Raw genomic sequence first — 18902 nt, 5'->3', positions numbered from 1 at the left:
TACATTTCTATAATTAATTGTGGGATGTGGACATCATTGGCTGGCCAGCATTTATTGCCTGTCTCTAATATGAAAGGACAACTGCTAATAGCAGATTGAATATTCATAGCACTACAGAATATTATGTTATTATATCTATCTTTGACCTGGATTTAATAAATTAGTGCAATGTTTGGATAAATTAATCCTCAACAGACTCAAGGTATTTTATAAATTTAAAATATGAAAAAGAAACACTAATCACATTCTCCAGTAGTATTACAATTCTGGCAATTTAACAGACAATTTCCTCTTACTGATAACTAGCTTTGGAGCATTATGGGAGCAATTCTACCCCAAGCCAAAAAATGAGCAAGTTTACAAGATTAAGTTTAATGAAACAATCTAAAGGCATATTTCTTCAATTTTGACCATACAATATTAATTATAGTCCAATAGGGTAAATGACCAAGGGAACAGGTGGCAAACGACCCATGCTGAAAAAAACTCATCAGATCAAAAATAACATACTTCCTTTTGCTGTATAGTCATAATTCACATGAAAATCATTTCAATTAGTAATGACAATAATGAAAATTCCAATATGCTTTGTGCTGGAATCAGGCAGAGGTTGGGGAATGGGGGCACGGGGGGGGGGGGGGGGGGGGCGCAGGGAGAGGTGATAGGAAAAGAAAGGGATGATTAAAGCTAATTAAAGCAGAAGGCTGTGATTAAACCTGCAATCAGCTCAAGCCTCCCACTGTAACATACAAACTGGAATGGTGCAACTAGGCAAAAGTCGAGATTTTCCTACATTTGACATATATACAAAAGTATGATTTTTACATATATTTGCATTTCAATAATGTATTTCATGCTCCCAGCGTGACCAAAACACTATGCAGTCAATGAAATGTAGCAACTGTTGAAATCTATAAAATACCATCAGTACACCTACACAACAGTAAAGTCCATAAAGGTCTTTTTTTAAAGCAGCTGAAGGATTTCTATTGACCTGGGAATCAGGAAAACTCCCTCGATCTCCTTCAAAGTACCATAGTTATTTCTAAACAACCAGTCCAGACATGTTAGTATTAAGAGGTAGTATAACTATGCCACAACAGCCTTTGCAGATCAAAGACATGCACTTGTTAACTGAATAGTTAGAATAGTTGTTGTAATTTTAACTACAATATTAGAAAATACTGAAGTTCAACAAATATAACAGGTGTAGAAAACATCAAAAGGTTTTTTTTCAAAACTACTTGTGGCATTTATGAGTAGCTGTTTCAGTGTTCAATGTGAACTTTCAACATTATGCTCAGCTTCTTATTGGATCCTGAAGCAACTTCAGAAATGATCATTTCTCTTCGAAAATGTTTATTGTTGAATAAACCATTTCAATAACAGTTTTGTGCTGATTTTTAAAGCAAAAAGCAGTAACAGAATATTGCCAGAATGAGAAAATTCAGTCCAAAGAGGAAAAGAGCTTTTTGTTGAACCGGTATTTACATCAGCTTGCATCAGATATAATTATCAAATATTAAAGACTAATAATTGTAAGCAGAGCTGATTGGCAGAGCTTTGCTGCAACTGCAACATGTAATGGTTTGCAGACAGCACATCGGCAGTAAGTGTCTGTTTTTCAAAGTATTTCAACTGACAGTTGTTAAGCTTAAATACAAGGTGCAAACATTCCAGGGCAGAGTAGAAAACAGCTGCTGAAACATTTTGTTTCAGGAAGCAGTCACGGGTTAGTAGATGGTACACGTATGGTTAACGGTAAAGAACTCGAGAGTGTGATTAAAAGTCAAGCAAGCAAGGGGATTCCACGTGCAATGCTGAAGAGGCTTTCTCCATTGCCCTTAACCAATAGCAACAAGGCTCCTGAGGCTTGTACTGGTAATGGAAAACTCTTACAAGGTGGATGAGCAAATTGACCAAGGTATAGAATGCTATTCAAGTAGGAGAAGTAAAAAAAATGGTAATGATAGAAGACTGTATAGCCAGCAAGATACACACAACTCTCTGCAACCATGGCAGAGAATTACCAAAGTTGTATGGCCTGCCAGGTGCCAGGATTAAATATATCTCCTGTGACTGGAATGAACTTGGAGTGGGCCAGGGAGGATTCAGTTGTCCTGGTCCATATAAAAACCACTGTCATAGTTAGAACAAGGTATAATAATATTTTGTTGAGGCTGTTTAAAGAGCTGCATTACCAACTCGTCTTAGATTACACATGAAGTCATCAATATGTTCACTCTTAAAGGTGTTTGATTTCAGTCCCTCTGTATAATGAAAGTACTGAGGTTTTAAAGAATGTGGAAAGGAATGGAACCAGAATGATAGCTCACCCACGAATTTATTAAAGGATTTTTAAAAAATCCTTAAGTACTGTTACACACAAATGGATATTTTTTCCCCATCACTGTATCTGTGTTTTTTTACCCATCTATTAACCACCACGAGCAAATCACAGAGTTTCCAACTGAATAATTCAAGTGCACAGCCTGTTAAGGGAATTACGAATCATCAAAGGTGAGGGAAAGGTGGGTGAAGAATATTCATGCTTGGTCTTTTTTTCATATCCAGAAGTGCTCTTACAACTGAATGTTACTTTTCCCTTCACGAAATCACTCTGGTATTTTAGTAATCACATCAATGCTGTATAAATAATGTCCAATTCTGTTCAGGCTGTGGGCATATACTGGTGATTCACTCATGTTCCTAAGTATAGGAAAAGAATAGGAAGGATGGCTGCTGTGGAGCAGCATTACAGTGAGTTTTGAGAAGATTTGTAGCTCAGGTTGAGGTTTTGGATGTAGGTTTGCTTGCTGAGCTGCAAGGTTCATTTCCAGACATTTCATTACCCTACTAGGTAACATCTTCAGTGGGCCTCAGGCGAAGCAATGCTGAAAATTCCTGCTTTCTATTTATATGTTTGGGTTTCTTTGGGTTGGTGGTCATTTCCTGTGGTGAAGTCACTTCCTGTTCCTTTTCTCAGGGGGTGGTAGATGGGGTCTAACTCAATGTGTTTGTTGATAGAGTTTCGGTTAGAATGCATCCAAGGAACAGGAGAATCGACGTTTCGGGCATAAGCCTGATGAAGGGCTTATGCCCGAAACGTCGATTCTCCTGTTCGTTGGATGCTGCCTGACCTGCTGTGCTTTACCAGCAACACATTTTCAGCTCTGATCTCCAGCATCTGCAGACCTCACTTTCTCCTTCCGGTTAGAATGCCATGCTTCTAGGAATTCTCATGGGTGACTTTGTTTGGCTTGTCCGAGGATGTATGTGTTGTCCCAGTCGAAGTGGTGTCCTTCCTTTTCTGTTTGTAAGGACCCTCTGTCACTAGTATCCTTACATACAGATAAGGATACTAGTACAACACAGCATTACAGTTCCTACCCCTGAACCAGGAAACTTCGATTCAGGTCCTGCCTGCTCTAGAGGTGCTTGATAACATCTCTGAACAGATTGATTAGAACCTTACAAAAACTCCTGTTCCTAAGTGTAGGATAAGGGTATGACGGAGAGCTTTTGTGGTGCAGTAGTAGTGTCCCTACCTCTGGGCCAGATAGTTCAGGGTTCATGTTCTACCTCTTCCAGAGGTACAGCATAATACACCTAAACAGGTTGATTAGTCTGGAGATGCAGGCTGGTGATACCTGCCTTTCTGTACACTTCTTAGGATTGAAGCTCCAGTTTTACACAGAGGGTGGTTCACATGTGGAATGAACTTCCTCAGGAAGTGATTGATATTACTCCAATGCCAATGATTAAAAGACACTTGCATAGGTACATGAATAGGAAAGGTTTGGAGGGATATGGATCAGGATCAGGCAGGTGGGACTAGTTTAGTTTGGGATTATGTTCGGCATGCACTGGTTGGATCAAAGGGTCTATTTACATGTTGTATGACTTCTTCTGGGTGACTGGATAGGACAGAGGTCATCATGCCTAGCTGATATTGTTCTAACCCCAAGACACACTTAATAATACCAACTGGATAATAACTTGGATTCTGGGCTGACTTTTCCCTCCCTATCACCGTTTAGGTCTGAAAATTGTTTTATAAAATCATGGAGGCTCCTTCTAATTTCTCAATACAAAACTCAATGAACGTTAGTCACCATGTTTGAATTCAAGCAGAATATCACTTTCAGATAAAGGAGTCTATTTCGACAAAAACAGCAAACACTTTAGACTCATTGCTTTAGTTTCGACCACAATAAAGTTGTGAAGGTTTGTACAACGAAGTGTAAAGGAATCCGCACTCTTCCCACGTTGTGTTCAGTGGGTTTTACACAAGCACTTTCATCTGATATCACAGAGTGGGAACATTTTAGGAAACTCGGAATGTAACGAATGGTGATTCTCAAAAAAAAAACTGGAGTTGAGAGAATATGTTGGGTATTTCAGCCAGAGAGAGGCTGCATCACTCGATTAAAACAAAAAACTGCAGTTACTAGAGATCTGTATTGAAAACAGAAAGCGCTGGAGAAACTCTGCAAGTCTACTTCTCCAGCACTTTGTTTTTGTAGGCCCAGTTTTTATGGTTCATGAATTAACCACTAGAGGGGAGGAGAATGGCCACCGTATCCCATTCCATCCTAAGGGGGTCAGCGGTATATACAAATCCTCACAATGCTTGTGTTTGATTGCTGTTTTTCTGACAAGGAACCGACGCTGTGCCACTCCACACAGTACTAGGGGTGAGCAAACAGGCTTCCCCTGCAGCTTTGACACTCACCTTCTCACCGCTTCTGTTGAGCCGGCAATGGGAACCCCTCCTCCTTCCCCACTGTCATACAGAACCCCACTAATATCTAACAGAACTCCTCTCACTCTTCCTGCAGGTTTACACCATTCGGCCATCATGGAAATTAAAGTACGTTGCATTTCGGGAGGTGCAGTCTGTTAGATGTTACGAGTTGTTGAGCTCAATGGGAAGTGAACTACAGATGCCAGTGGCCCGTGCGACAGCGCTACCTCTCAAAGTCTCTGGCAATAATTGGTGTACAACCTTAACTCTCCTCAGTGTCCAATCCGCGCTATATTTCCACAGTACCGGGCTGTGTCACACAACATAGGAATGTGCAATGCATGCAAATTGCGATAATATTTACAGAAACATTTTCCAAGTGCGATTACAGAACATAGTATGGAAACCTGAATGGCATCTTATTATTCACCTATTTAACTGAATACATACTGCTGGTATTATAATTAATCCAAGAGCAATTCATAGCAGTTCATGACATAAATGTCATGCCAATGTGAAAATGAGTCCTCCGTGTCCTTTAGCGGTTACATTGCGGCCAAAGTGGTATCTTGAAGTGATTGTGTATGAATATGCTTCAAAACATTATACGCTGAACAAATTGTTCTTGTAATATTGAAATTCATGAAATAACGACGCAGTAAATGTATTCCTTTGGCAAAGAGGCAGAACGCAGGAACCGGCGCCGTCAATTCTCGCGGCATTGAGCGAGGGCGTAATATTTGTACTATAAGGAAATATGTAAAATGTGTACCATAAGTTATGATAAAGAAAATAGAAGGTAAACTATAAATTACGCAAAACGTCTGTCCAGACAGAAGAGGACAGGATTTAATTAATTTATCAATGAATAAGTAATTAATCACCCTTGATGGTAATTACCTAGATAACGTTTCTTACCTATCTATACAGTAAGTAAAGATTTTTCCTTTCAATGGCCAACCCATACAGCCGATAAAGGCTATAGCTTGTTCTTGTGTATTACCGCTATATTTGCTTTGTATTTTCTCTCTCAACCATTTCTTTGAAAATCTGAATATAATTTCCAACAGTGTTTTAGATATTGCCGGTTGGCAATGGTTCTATCTTCTTGCTGATAGTATCTATACTGTAAAACTCATTAACCAGAATAAGAGATTGAGCAAGTTATTTAAAACAACATCACTAATAGTGTAATATCTCAGCTGTCTACTTTGATAGTGAACATTGTCTTGGACAGTCTTATCAGCAGAGGACACCCGCTGTGAATATTGATTCCAGCTTGTTTCAAGCCATCAGCTGCCATCAGGACAGGTCAGGTCTGAATCCCACCTGGCGTCAAAGCAATTTAAAGACAGCACTCACATTGAATTCTAATCTGTTGCCCTGGCAGAGCCACTTAAAACTGCCAAAAGGCAGGACATTTCACAACAACTCTGTAGAAAATAACTTTTAAAATTAACCATTTGAGGTCTGTAATAGGATTGTTGCAGCAGACCATAAGTATTCTGGTCAGTAACCAAAAAACACGAGCTATTCTAAAACAGATAGTAAAGACATTATGAACGTTTGGAGTTGGTTTTGGGCGATACTCAATAACAGCATCACGAGGAAAATATACAGTCCCTATGACAAGTCGGTTCCAATGATTTTTAGTGTCCAGTCTTCAATGAATCCATTCTAATTCTCCGGAAAAGACACAATACTTCCATATTTCCGATTACTAGGCAAAATAACAAAGTTTTTAAAAAACTACAGTTCTGGTTGGAGTTCTGAAATAGGAGGTACAACAGAAACTTACATGCCGTGCAGTGAATATTCACGGCGTATTTTCCTTGAGCCAGCCTGTGATGGTAGATTATGCACTTACAGCTGAGGGAGGAGATGGTAGCAAATTAGTTTTGGCACTGGACACGTCCAAGCCAACATTTTGGTGGACAAGGGTTCGAATCATACTGGATTGTGAGATTTGAATTCAGTAAAACCTAGAAAACCTAGAATGAAATGTTCAGGTGAATTGGCCATGCTAAATTGTCCGTAGTGTTAGGTAAGGGGTAAATGTAGGGTTATGGGTGGGTTGCGCTTCGGCGGGTCGGTGTGGACTTGTTGGGCCGAAGGGCCTGTTTCCACACTGTAAAGTAATCTAATCTAAAAAATGATGTCTGTGGTATGAAAAAAAACAACCGGAAATCTGACATTCTTATTTGGTCTGACCTGCACGTGACTCCAGACCCTCAAGAAATGTGGTTTACTCTTAAATGCTGACTGAAACGGCTCTAGCATCACTCAAACCCAAAGACAGTTAAAACAAATGTTAGCATTGTCAATGACACCCACATCCCATGCAAGATTTTTTTTAAAAAGTGTTAATATATACTTAAAAACTTGAAATACACTTATGAAAAGTGACAAAATTGACAACACTGCTTTCAATTATAACATTTACCGAATATAACAACCAGCCATGTGGGACACCTCAGGCCGTTGTGTAATAGACTTCTGAGCACAAGACATAGAAACAGTATATAAAGGAAGATAGGAGAAAGTGAGAATTGCAGATGCTGGAGATCAGAGCTGAAAATGCGCAGCAGGTCAGGCAGCATCCAAGGAACAGCAGAATCGACGTTTCGGGCATAAGCCCTTCTTCAGGAAACGTCGATTCTCCTGTTCCTTGGATGCTGCCTGACCTGCTGCGCTTTTCCAGCAACACATTTTCAGCTATAAAGGAAGGTAGACGAGCGAGCCTTTTGCTGTTAACAGCATTTCTAAGGGAATGCGTTGTAGAAGCTACTAGCAAACTGGTTACAGTAGCAGATGGAATTTAAAAAAGTCACTCGGCCACCACATCATTATTGACTAGTATGCTATTTTTGAATCTGTATATTGCGCAATTTAACTATCAAGAAATTACATTTCATTGATGCCTTAACGCCTTGAATATGGCTTGGTATGAGCTTCACTTATTGAAGTTAGTTTCCTGGTGCTGCACCAAAGCGAAAGATCCCAGGTCTTTTAAGACATCCCAGCGCCTGTATTAGAAGTAAAATAGAAAACTGCGGATGCTGGGAATCTGAAACAAAAACAGAAATTGCCGGAGAAGATACTGCCTGACCTGCTGAGTTTCTCCAGCAACTTCTGTTTTTGTATGAGTACCAACATTGGGTTCAGCTGCAAGAACAACCACAGCCCCGATCCTTTTCCAAATCCCATGAAAAAAATGCTTAAATGTCACTGCAATATTTAAACAAATAAATATCAGATAATTATCATTTTAAAAATGTCTGCCGGAACTTTGTTACTGTCCTCAGAAGGTGACGATGTAATAGTTCGGTATCAGTTTTTGAGTTAATTTAGCGCTGCTGTCTCTTCATCACAGATTTAACCACAAGATTTTTAAAACACCTAGGAGCCCAAAGATCGCAGACAGTAAAGGCTAGGAATGTTCTCTTTGATATGACTGATATGCATTCGGTTTATTGCAACATATTAAATACCAGGGGAAGGAAAAAAATGCATACTTTTTTAAAGAGTCAGTGTACTAGTTAAATTGCAAAAAAAAAATCAGGCTTCTGAGAAGTTAGTCCGAAGTGGGTGTGGCGATGTGTTCAAGCTTTATTTGCATTGCCAGCTGGGTGCAGGATGACTATAACATTGACATGAGATATATCCTCCCGCTCTCTGCATTTCCACAGTCTGGGAACGCCTCTAAAAGTATTAACAGATGCAAATGAATTGATCTACATAATGTTTTTAAAAGATCCATGTAATTAGAGCGGACAATGGGGTATAATTGCAGTGCCGGATGGACGGTTAAAGTGCAACAGGAATTGTTCCGCTGATTTGCAAGAAGTCCCAGATGGACTGAATCGAATGGATTTTAGAGCATTTTCCTCGATGTTCAAAACGCTATCCACAACAGGTTAATCCAAAGTAAATTCGCGTAATTTCAATAACAATGGAGGAAAAAGTGATCGAATTAAAGTAAATTAAAGTATGGTTCTGCTGGCTATTTCGAAAATGCCCTCCTTTAATGAAAGTGAAGGGAACGACATTACGTTTTGCTTTTGAGGTTTTGCCAGTGAGAAAAGAACAGTTTATTGAAAAATAGAGTCAATTTGGTGCCTTTTATGTGAGCGGTTGTTTCATGTTTATCCCATTCCAACTTTAAAATGTTGAAGCACTGTGTAAATAATCCGATTTTACCTAAAGGGTAGTTTCTACAGTGCACCTGGAATTCCTCGGCTGTGTCAGGAGCTGAAAACTAACTTTTCACAAAGTAGTGTTCGATGTCTAAACATGAACTTTCTGCAAAGGAAGAGGAAGATATAGAATTGCAAATATTGCACCTCAGTCCTCAGCACATCTTTACATCATGCAGCGCAAGGTCAAATGGAATCCGAGATTGGGAAATAGTTAACAGCAGGGTTGCAGTTAGTAAAACAATTGAATCCAATTATTTGATATGCATTTTTAAAATTTGATTTAAAATTGCGATTGCAAATGAAAATGACCAAATGCCGATACGCTAAGGATTTCATACGTGTTACTTAAACTTGAATACCTTATTTATAAATAAAAAGGTAACTCGTTGAAGAATATTCTGTACTGAATATCCACTCAAATGTGTTGATACAGTAGGCAGAATTAACATTTAAAAAAGCTGTAGGAAGCATTTTCTGTTAAATGATTCTTCATTTATTGCAGCAGTTAATTGAAATTAAGTATTCTCAAACAAAAGAAACCTTTGGTTTCTATATATTGTGATGTCAGTAGAGATCCCTTTGATGTTCAGCTAAACTATTATTGCAATCACACGTGGCGAACCTGCCCATGCATATCCAAAGGCCTCTGTAGTGTTAATAGCTGATCTGCTGCTGGGCTCTATACCACGTGCACTGTTATTATTAGTCTCTGTCACTGTAGCCAGACGTTGAACAGACCAGCCTCAAACTAGAAAAGGAGCCCGACAAAACCAGCACTGGAGCAGTGCTTACTTATATATGTAGAGACATCGCAATTTCTTTTTAAAACGGACAGAACTGATATCCACCGTTCATTGACCCTTGCTAAAGCATTCACTAAGTTTCAGTGTCAGGTGTGAAGTGGCCGGTGTTGTCTTACAAGGCAATCTTAACTCCAAAGTGAATTTTTGTGTGCATTCCCGCTCAATTTGTGACAGAATCGCCGTCTTGTCTGATCTGCGGAGCAAGCTGTAGCCCGCTGGACAGTGTCTAAAGGGCAAGAGGGCGATGTTCGAGTCCCCGGACACTGGGGAAGAGATGGCTCCTACCCACAAGATTTCCTTCTCCATCATAGATATACTCGATCCTCAAAAATTCACAGGCAGATCCCAGCCGTTTGAGCTGCAACAGAATGGACCAAATGAAAGCAGTGAATTGCCGGTGCCCTGCAGTGGAGAACAGAATTGGAAGGGGACAGGTGCAAAACTAAGTGCTGAAAAGAACAGCAACCAAATCGGCACTGATTCTGGTGAGTAATATTACACGTTCTCATCTTAATCAGCGTTGCGATACTTTAATTACAAAACATCAATAACTCTGTACATTGACTGCACCAAAGTGACACTGATCTGTCGCTAGGCCTCCTACAGGCTTTTGACTTTAATCAAGAAATTACGCAGCTCTTTTTTCTTGCTTATTTTGTCTGGACTTCCTCACGAAAAGTGTTGTGATTTGAATTAGTCGTCCATTTATTTTCTAACCCCATGTTTTCAAATCGAGCGGATGTTATGAATTTGTGAAACTGACAAGGAGTTGGTTGCAGAAGCATCTGCAGAAGGATGGAGGAGTATTTGTTTCCTGACACTGGTCTAACTCCATGCTTTTTGTTTACTTTCCAGAGCGTGACTTTTTGTAGTAACTGAAATTGCTTAGTGTTTGAACCAGATAAATTAGCTTTCGGCTCAGTTTTGCTTTCAAACCGGGAGACTTGGTTAAGACTGCGCCAAGTGCACCTGCAGTTTGATGTGCGCACCATCACATCCACTTTTGGAAGTGCTGAAATGAGAAACAACTACTTTGTTTCATTGAAGATTATTTTGCTGTGATCACTTCCACGACATCCCATATTTAGTCCATTTTAATTTGCTGTTCCGCTTCTTATGTTCTTTATCGCGAAATCCACAGAAATGATAAATATGACATACACTACGTGTTATATCTTGAAAAAACAATTACAGTTGTTCAATAACAGCTCTTTGCTAGGTGTGATTGGCACTGGGAGAGAGTCTGGGTAATTGTTTAAATCGTCCCATGGAGGATGCCGCTGCTCAGATGATCGATATCCTATTACTGACTTGTGCATATCTCCTTCCAACAGCTTGCAGGTATAGCCGTGAAAACGCGAGTCTGAAGCAGATCGAAGGTCCAAATATTTTTCGATTAAAACTTACCTTTAATAGATGGCATTATCGATCTGTTAAAATCTGGAACTCTAATTGCACATCGTGGCTGGTGTAGATTGGACACTTTTTTTTCGTGGATCCTGTCATAACGTTTCCACCTGCCTTTTAACTATATCGCAGCTTCCTCCCAATCAGGACGGTCCTAACATTCCTCCCAAACAAAAGTCAGAAACCCGTCATCTACTAGAAGCGACGAGTCGAATAAAACCCTATGCAATTGTTACAATGACAATAAAATATGTTGCGCCTTAGGGAATGGGGGCTCTTGCATTCCAAGATGATGTTCAAGAAGTGCCGTGCACCGTTACTCAAGTACGGTACCTCTTCTAGATTTTACAGCACAAGATAGAGAAATGACCGGAACAACACCAGCCACAGATTTGCACGATTTCTAACCGTGTTTTTAAAAAAGAATGTCGTCCTGGTCATCTTTCTCTCGCACAACCCGCCAGGTCAACAAGTTTCTGGACAAATACTAACTCACATTTCCCAAAATGAACTACGGATACAGAACACTCACACAGTTGGGGCGATTTTAAACTGTGTATGAAGCAGGCTTTTTAAAGTTTACTTTAGTTTCTAATTGTTATTGATTTGTGAGAAATAACGTTAAAATATTACAAAAGAACTCAGGGAGAAGGCTAGGGTGTTAACACAAGAAACATAGGCTAGCTAGTTTATATCTCCATGTTTTCATATTATTTATTGCCAGTTGGTAATAATTCAGTATTTGGTAGGATCTGTTGATTTCATTCCTCCTGTATTGCATTTCAATCGACACAAATGGGTCAACATTTTCCACTGGGCCACGGTCTCAAGGTTATTATCATTTCCAAGACCGTAAGAAAGCCAGCAAAATAGCTAAGGTAACTAAGCGACCAATGATTGAGCGGATGATATGGGGGAAGACAATAGGTTCAGACATCTATTTACACAACTATTAATGATTATTGGCATAAGATTAAACGACAGTGATCTAATCGAACCGAGTACAATAAAGAAATAAAGTTAGCGTGGAGAAAATATGGATAAGGATTTGACGAGATGGGAGAAATAGAACAACGTTCTTTTTTTCCGCCACGATAGACCTAGATTTCTGTAGATGGTTTAATCTTTGATTAGCAACTGTTAAATACTCTCGACTCTGCGTGTGCAACAATGAATGTTACAACAAGGAGTGAAATTACAACTAATTTCATGTCTTGCTCAAGGAAACAAATGGGTTAGTGTAGTGATATGAGCTTTAAAAATATTTGTTATGGTAACTGGCTGCCGGGCTTGTGTGCAAAGAGCTGAACGTATGCAAGACACATTGCTGCAAGTGACAATAAAGGAATGGAAGTTACGTTTTTACTGTTTGACATTTTCAACAGTCCTTCACGATTGGTCACCACTTTTGCAATTATGTTAGCACGTTTCTGTACACACTTTTATAATTATTGATGTAAACCACGGAATCGCTGGCTAATTTTGACTTTATGTCTCACGTTTGCTTCCTTCTCATATTTATGTCTGTCTGGCACAATGACATCGTCCCTCATTTACACCTTTTAATTTCTACATTTATTCCTACTCCTGTTTTTGAACCCAATTTAATCTTTCTTCCCTGTGGAATGTCTTGCTATGACAGGTATAGCTAAACAGAACTTTGTGTGACAGAATTAGAAAGCAGTTCCAAGGTGACAAAGGCTGGGAACTGAATATTCCAGGCTATTAGATATTTCAGAAAGATGGGCAGAAAAGGAAAAGCAGATGGTGTAGCTCTGTTAATCAAGGATGTAATTCATACAAAGTTAAAAATCACACAACACCAGGTTATAGTCCAACAGGTTTAATTGGAAGCACACTAGCTTTCGGATCGACGCTCCTTCATCAGGTGATTGTGGAGGGCTCGATCGTAACACAGAATTTATAGCAAAAATTTGCAGTGTGATGTAACTGAAATTATACATTGAAGAATTGATTGTCTGTTAAGCCTTTCATCTGTTAGAATACAGTGATAGTTTCACTTCTTTCATGTGTAAATCACAAAACCCTTCCCTCCACTATCACCTGATGAAGGAGCGTCGCTCCGAAAGCTAGTGTGCTTCCAATTAAACCTGTTGGACTATAACCTGGTGTTGTGTGATTTTTAACTTTGTACACCCAGTCCAACACCGGCATCTCTAAATCGTGATTCATACAGTAATACAACTTGGAAGACAGCAATATAGAATGATTGGGTGGAAACAAAATACCAAGGGAACCATTTATAAGCTGACATTTAGGAAATCATGGGGCTCTGTAAGAAAACTACAATCACGAGTGATTTCAATCTTCATATAACTTGGGTACATCAAATCAGCAAATGTGGCTTTGAGAATGAGTCATAAAGTCTATTCATTACAATTTCTTTTAACCAAATGCCAAGGAATCAACTGAAGAACATTATTTTACAATTGATGAAATGTAATAAGATTGAATTATTAAAAGATCTCATGGTAAAGTATCCTCAAGAGAAATGACCATACCATGATGAATATGGCATTCAATTTGGAGGTGAGAAATATGAGTCTAAAACTAGAGTCTTAAACTTAAATATAGATAATTACAATGATGTGAAGGGATTGGTGAGAAATGCCAGGCATTTAAGGAGATATTTAACAAGATATCCTAAAAATGATATATTCAATTTTAAAGAAAGGGCAGACCATTTCTTAATGCTGGAAGTTAAGGATAGCATCAAATTGAAAGGAAAGGCATACTGCAAAAATAGTGATAGGCCTGAAGACTGGGAAAATTTAAGAAAGGACGACTAAACAAAAAAAAACATAGAATATGAGAATAAACTACTGTTTGTAGCCACTCCTACCAAGAAATCAACTGTCATGATATGCCATTCTCGTCTGTCTTGTACCATACTCACTCAATCATTAAGGCTCATCTGCAAATATTCTGGGACACCCATCATCCAACTGTATCATGTCAATCTCTCTTTTGCTGCTCTCTATTTTGCCTTAGATCTCTGTAGCTTTTCAGTTCTAATCAAATGGCTGAAATACTAACAATTCTTTTTCTGTATGTCACCTAACACACATCCTTTTGGTGATGCAATTTCAAGTATATCTTAATTTGTCTAAAGCAATGTATATGGAAGTTTGCATATATGTTAGAGGAAATTATTAAGAAATAAGCACCTGTTTTTTTTTTAAAGTGGCAGCAGATTTATTATCCACTGGAACTGATGTCAAACAAGTCCAGTTTGACTTGTAGTGTCTGGTGCAGCTCAGCTCTGTGAATGGACAAACATTTAGCAGATGTAGTAGACATGGGAAGTATAAGGTTTGTCATTTTAATAGGAACAATATAAAAACAAAATATTATTTAAGTGTAGAGAAACTGCAGAATGATGTGGCATAGAGAGATTAGGTATTCTTGTAATCAGAAGATTAATTACAATCTTACTGAATGATAGAGCAAGCTCAAGGGCCAAATGGCTCCTATTTATTTTCTTAGACTATGTTTAAACTTGAGAATAGCAATGACCAATTATTGTATATTCACACACATTTAACGCAGATATGGAAAAAGGGAGTTAAAGATTGCAATGTTAGGCATTTCAAAAAATATTTTAAATGCTTCTTTGCAGATGGAAGTGATTGGGAGCAAGATACACATTCCAATGCTAATACATCAAAAAAGTCTTCGGAAACTTGTGGAAACTTTCAATCATTTAAAGACAATAAAATTTCAACGCAAGCTGAATTTGACAAAGACCATACTGCCTCTACTGAATTGGAAACCAGAGCTGAACATACCGCAACAAGACAAAAACGCCGTCGTGTTGAACCAGGCTGTGCCAAACCAAGACGAGCTAGAACTGCCTTCACTTATGAGCAACTAGTGGCTTTGGAGAATAAATTCCGTTCAACTCGATACCTATCGGTTTGTGAGCGTCTCAATCTTGCCCTGGCCCTCAGCCTTACAGAAACACAGGTAAAAATTTGGTTTCAAAACAGACGCACCAAGTGGAAAAAACAGAACCCTGGGGCAGACACCACTATGCAGCCTGGATCTACTAGCCTGTCTCGAGTCAGCCCAAGCCCTCCGGGACCAAGTGTTCTCAACTTCCCAACTTTTCAGACTTATGCTGCAGGAAACGTCATTTGCCAGGCAGCAACCCCAGTCCCTTTAATATCATCTGCAGCAGGGTTGATGTCTCCTTTCCTGAGTTCTGCCTACCTAACACCCTTTTATGCTCCACATTTGTGAAAACGGTGCCATTTATTTCTTTCAAATAATAAGAACTGTTGTGCAGTAGACTGACAACCAGCTTTTTCCTTAGGCTGCCATTTTTCTATAACACCTCGTGTGCTTCTTTTTAATGATTCAATGGTATTGTAAGCAGCAACATCACCACTTCTAAGGGACCAATTGGTTGTAATAGTGAACAGCTCAGAATCTGTCTTCAACAGTCAGTCTGATTCAATTGTTTTACAGTGACAATTATGAAAGTCTCAGAGGAGGTATTAGACAAATACTACTGTTCTCTCAAAGGGAGAATGAATAAATCCATCAGGGTCAGGTCCACACAGACCATAACGTCTGATATATTCTTGTGGAACATTATCTGTTTAAGATTCTAATTCTATAATTACAAAGCTAAGAATTTATTTGTGTTGTTAGCTACTGAAAAGGGCACGAACTACTTGAAGTAGTTAAACTCCACCTTGTAGATACATACTGTTACGCATAGTAAGTTATTTCAGTTTCTTGGGACCAGTGCTAACAGCAGAAATTACAGGAACCTATGCTGACTGTCTTGTTCTCAAATTGAATGAGAACTCATTGCAAATTCCTTAGAGGTTTAATACAGTATATGATTTTTAAAAAGATGAATTACTGAAACATAGAGATGTTTATGGACATTCTGCAAGGTTGTTTTTGCATGGACGTTGTCTGAACCCAATAAGAAAGTTATGTAAACTTTAGCTGACCAAAAAATGATGAGAAGTCACTCGGATTAGATTAAAAAGTATATTTGAATATAATGTAACAGCAGTCTTCAGAGCACCATGAAAAAAAAAATCTGTCTTCAATCCATTATAGGTGAACAAAAAGATTTGGAATTTTTGTCCAGACATTAGCAAACTTATTTGCAGAATTCTCGTAGTTATGGATATTTGGATTCCAAATTCTTGATCCCCAGTGCTTCTCATTCCCCACTCCATTATTGATCTTTCACTTTAGTTAAATATTTGTTGATTATTTAAGCTGACATTACAATTCAGATAAGCTTTGTGATAATCCACAAGATAAAATGGCTAAAACTTGGCAAACCATGAACTTTGCAAAATTATTGTTACTGAATTTTTCAGGTAGGTTTTACCATTATTTAATTTCAGTTTTCTGGTACATATACAGTCTCTCCAAACCAACTGTCTAAACCCCAAGAATTAGACTCTCTTTCTAATATGCTAATCTATTTTTCCAGCATGACTGAATTAAAAATAACATACCTGGACAATTCAGCTAGATGCTGCATTTTATTGTGTGCTTTGTCCCTAACATTAATGTATAACTGTATTTCAAGTGACCCTTAACCCCATCTAACCCAGAATCCACCTAAACTGCCCATGGCCCAAATAACTAACATGTAATCTGGCAAAATCCAATATCTACAATAGCTTTGGTTCCATGGCTTCTGGCTTTGAGAGAGTGTATGTGTATTAAATTTCACACGCTTTTCAAACATATGGTCCATGTTTATGTGTATGCTGTAAATTATTTAAATAAAATATTAACATACAAGAATAAAGTTTAGAAAAGAACAGCAACTTTCTGACTGCACCACTGTATCCTTATTTAAATTATCCATTAAAATAAATTATGAAACCATTGGAAATGAATGCAAACTAGTGTAAGTGCTTAATTAACACATTTCAGGCACAAATTGAAAACAATATTGAGGACTAAAAAACAATCTTTACATGATCCAAATCTTTGGGAAGAATGCAGTTTTATACGTGTTCATATTTGAACAGAAGCAATATTTAAACAGTTTCCATATACCACACTATAACATCATAAATTTATGATAGGCTGAAATCAGAATGCTTGTGTTACTTAAATGGGCCTTGCAGAATATAATTTTCTAAAGTTAGCTACAAATACAATTACAAGCCTTGCGTCCACTTATGGTGCATTGGAAAATTGTCCAATGCATATTACAATGTCACACTTGCAAAACGTCCATCACAATTGCTTAAATCTTGGAACAATGGTGATAGCCTCAATATGATTAGATGTGTTGAAAGCAGGCTTAAAAGATACTACACAGAGAATCAGAAATTGATCTTTGCAACTTTCGCATCCTCAAGCACCCTGAAACAATTATTACTTTGGAAATACTGTCACTCTTGTCTGGTAAGAAAACCTGACAACCAAGTTGTGCAGATCAAAGTCCCAAGTGCAGTAATGGGAGATGAATAACCAGTTAATCTGTTACTGGTGATGTTGACTGAGGATAAATATTTACAACACTAGGCCAGTTCATTTGACAAATAGTCTCCAGTACTTTTCAGCCACGGGCAAAATTCTAACATCGCCTTCTGGCTCAGTTGCAGGAGGTGGAAGTGTCCATAAACATTGTGTTGTCCTCCCTGTTGACTTCCATCTGTCCCTGAATTGCCTGCACTTTCGCAGTTGTGTGTGTGTGGGGGGGGTGGGGGTGGGGGGAGAGTGGGTATTGGTGGTGGGCAGGGATGGAGGTGAGTGCATGTTGTTATGTGAGACTGAAATTAGCCCATCCTCGCTGCCACAATGGAGGATCTTAAATGGCTGTTTCCTGTCCTAAATCAATACTGAAACTGGTGGACAATTTCAGCAGCATGGGTAAGTCCAGCAGGTCACCTGCTTGCAAGTGGGTGGTGTCTCCCTTCAAAGGCCTTCTCTCCATGTCTGTTGCTCTCTCCTTTGTGCATGCTCCCTCCTTTATTTCTCCATCAACACTCTTTCCACTACCACCTTTCCCCAGGACCCAGGCTTCACATCCCCTCTCCACCGTGAAAACCCCTGTAATTTCTTTAATCAGGGGACTACTTGCATTCCCAGGCTTGGCTACTGTTGGGCATTCCATCTCCAGACAACTGATGTCCTGAAGTGCTAATTGGCAGTGGAGCTAACTCTTTGGGTTGCACCACAGGAAATTGTACCATCTGAAAAACCTTGCACCACCTGACGGTAAATGGATATGAGAACTACCAATAGAGAACAAGGTAAAATAAATAGATGGCTACCAATGAACAGAATTGAAACAGCAAAAAGTATCCATGAGTGTTGAAAGCAATAAAAATTTGTATTTATATTGTCCCTTTCACATCACAAAACATGTCAAGGTGATTCAAACCGCAAAAATAAACTTTGAAATTTCTTTTAACTTGCATCATTTTTCATTCAATGAATGAATATCAATTTCTAAATTAATACCTCACTATATAAAAAATGAGTTCATAACTGAATAATTAAACTTATGCTTAATGGTAGCTTCACTGTGATTGAAATCTTTCAAACAATGATTCATTCTACAGATCCCAGTGAAATAATTAGACCTAATGCATGGGTTATGGTACATTACTGAAAGTTGCAATCATTTTTTGTTCACATTGAGCTTTCAGCGGATCACACTTGTCAACTCTAAGACTGTCACTTTAGGTATGGCAGTCTTCTAGACTAGAACTCCCAGAACTCACCACT

At 38.6% G+C, this 18902-nt stretch overlaps 2 protein-coding genes across 3 annotated transcripts in view; one reads left to right on the top strand and one right to left on the bottom strand.

Annotated features, from left to right (window-relative positions):
• Positions 1-18902, bottom strand: part of lhpp (phospholysine phosphohistidine inorganic pyrophosphate phosphatase) — a 196607-nt gene that overhangs the window by 157914 nt on the left and 19791 nt on the right. The window contains exon 1 of one of the 2 annotated variants that reach the window (XM_087998930.1): positions 4736-4908. The exons of the other annotated variant lie outside the window; for it this stretch is intronic. Within the exon in view, the coding sequence (XP_087855056.1) occupies positions 4736-4884 (149 nt within the window). The 5' untranslated portion in view covers positions 4885-4908. Of the gene's footprint in view, positions 1-4735; positions 4909-18902 lie in introns of those variants that run through there. 2 annotated transcript variants of the gene reach the window in all.
• nkx1-2a (NK1 homeobox 2a) lies at positions 9653-17546 on the top strand. The gene is made up of 2 exons (XM_043712650.2): positions 9653-10234; positions 14797-17546. The coding sequence occupies exons 1-2, from the start codon at positions 9994-9996 to the stop codon at positions 15417-15419; spliced, it is 864 nt and encodes a 287-aa protein (XP_043568585.2). The 5' UTR covers positions 9653-9993; the 3' UTR covers positions 15420-17546.

The sequence above is a fragment of the Chiloscyllium plagiosum genome, unplaced genomic scaffold, assembly GCF_037043375.1.
Source record: "Chiloscyllium plagiosum isolate Xiang-an unplaced genomic scaffold, Cpla_swu_hap1 HiC_scaffold_22, whole genome shotgun sequence".
Taxonomy (NCBI): domain Eukaryota; kingdom Metazoa; phylum Chordata; class Chondrichthyes; order Orectolobiformes; family Hemiscylliidae; genus Chiloscyllium; species Chiloscyllium plagiosum.
The sequence above is the reverse complement of the archived record's forward strand: the minus strand, read 5'-3'. Positions and strand labels throughout refer to the sequence as shown.

Excerpts from the sequence above, each read along its gene's own strand:
- nkx1-2a (XM_043712650.2), top strand. The coding sequence starts at position 9,994 with ATGTTCGAGTCCCCGGACACTGGGGAAGAGATGGCTCCTACCCACAAG. Across the intron at positions 10,235-14,796 it reads CCAAATCGGCACTGATTCTG|ATGGAAGTGATTGGGAGCAA; the intron begins GTGAGTAATATT and ends GCTTCTTTGCAG.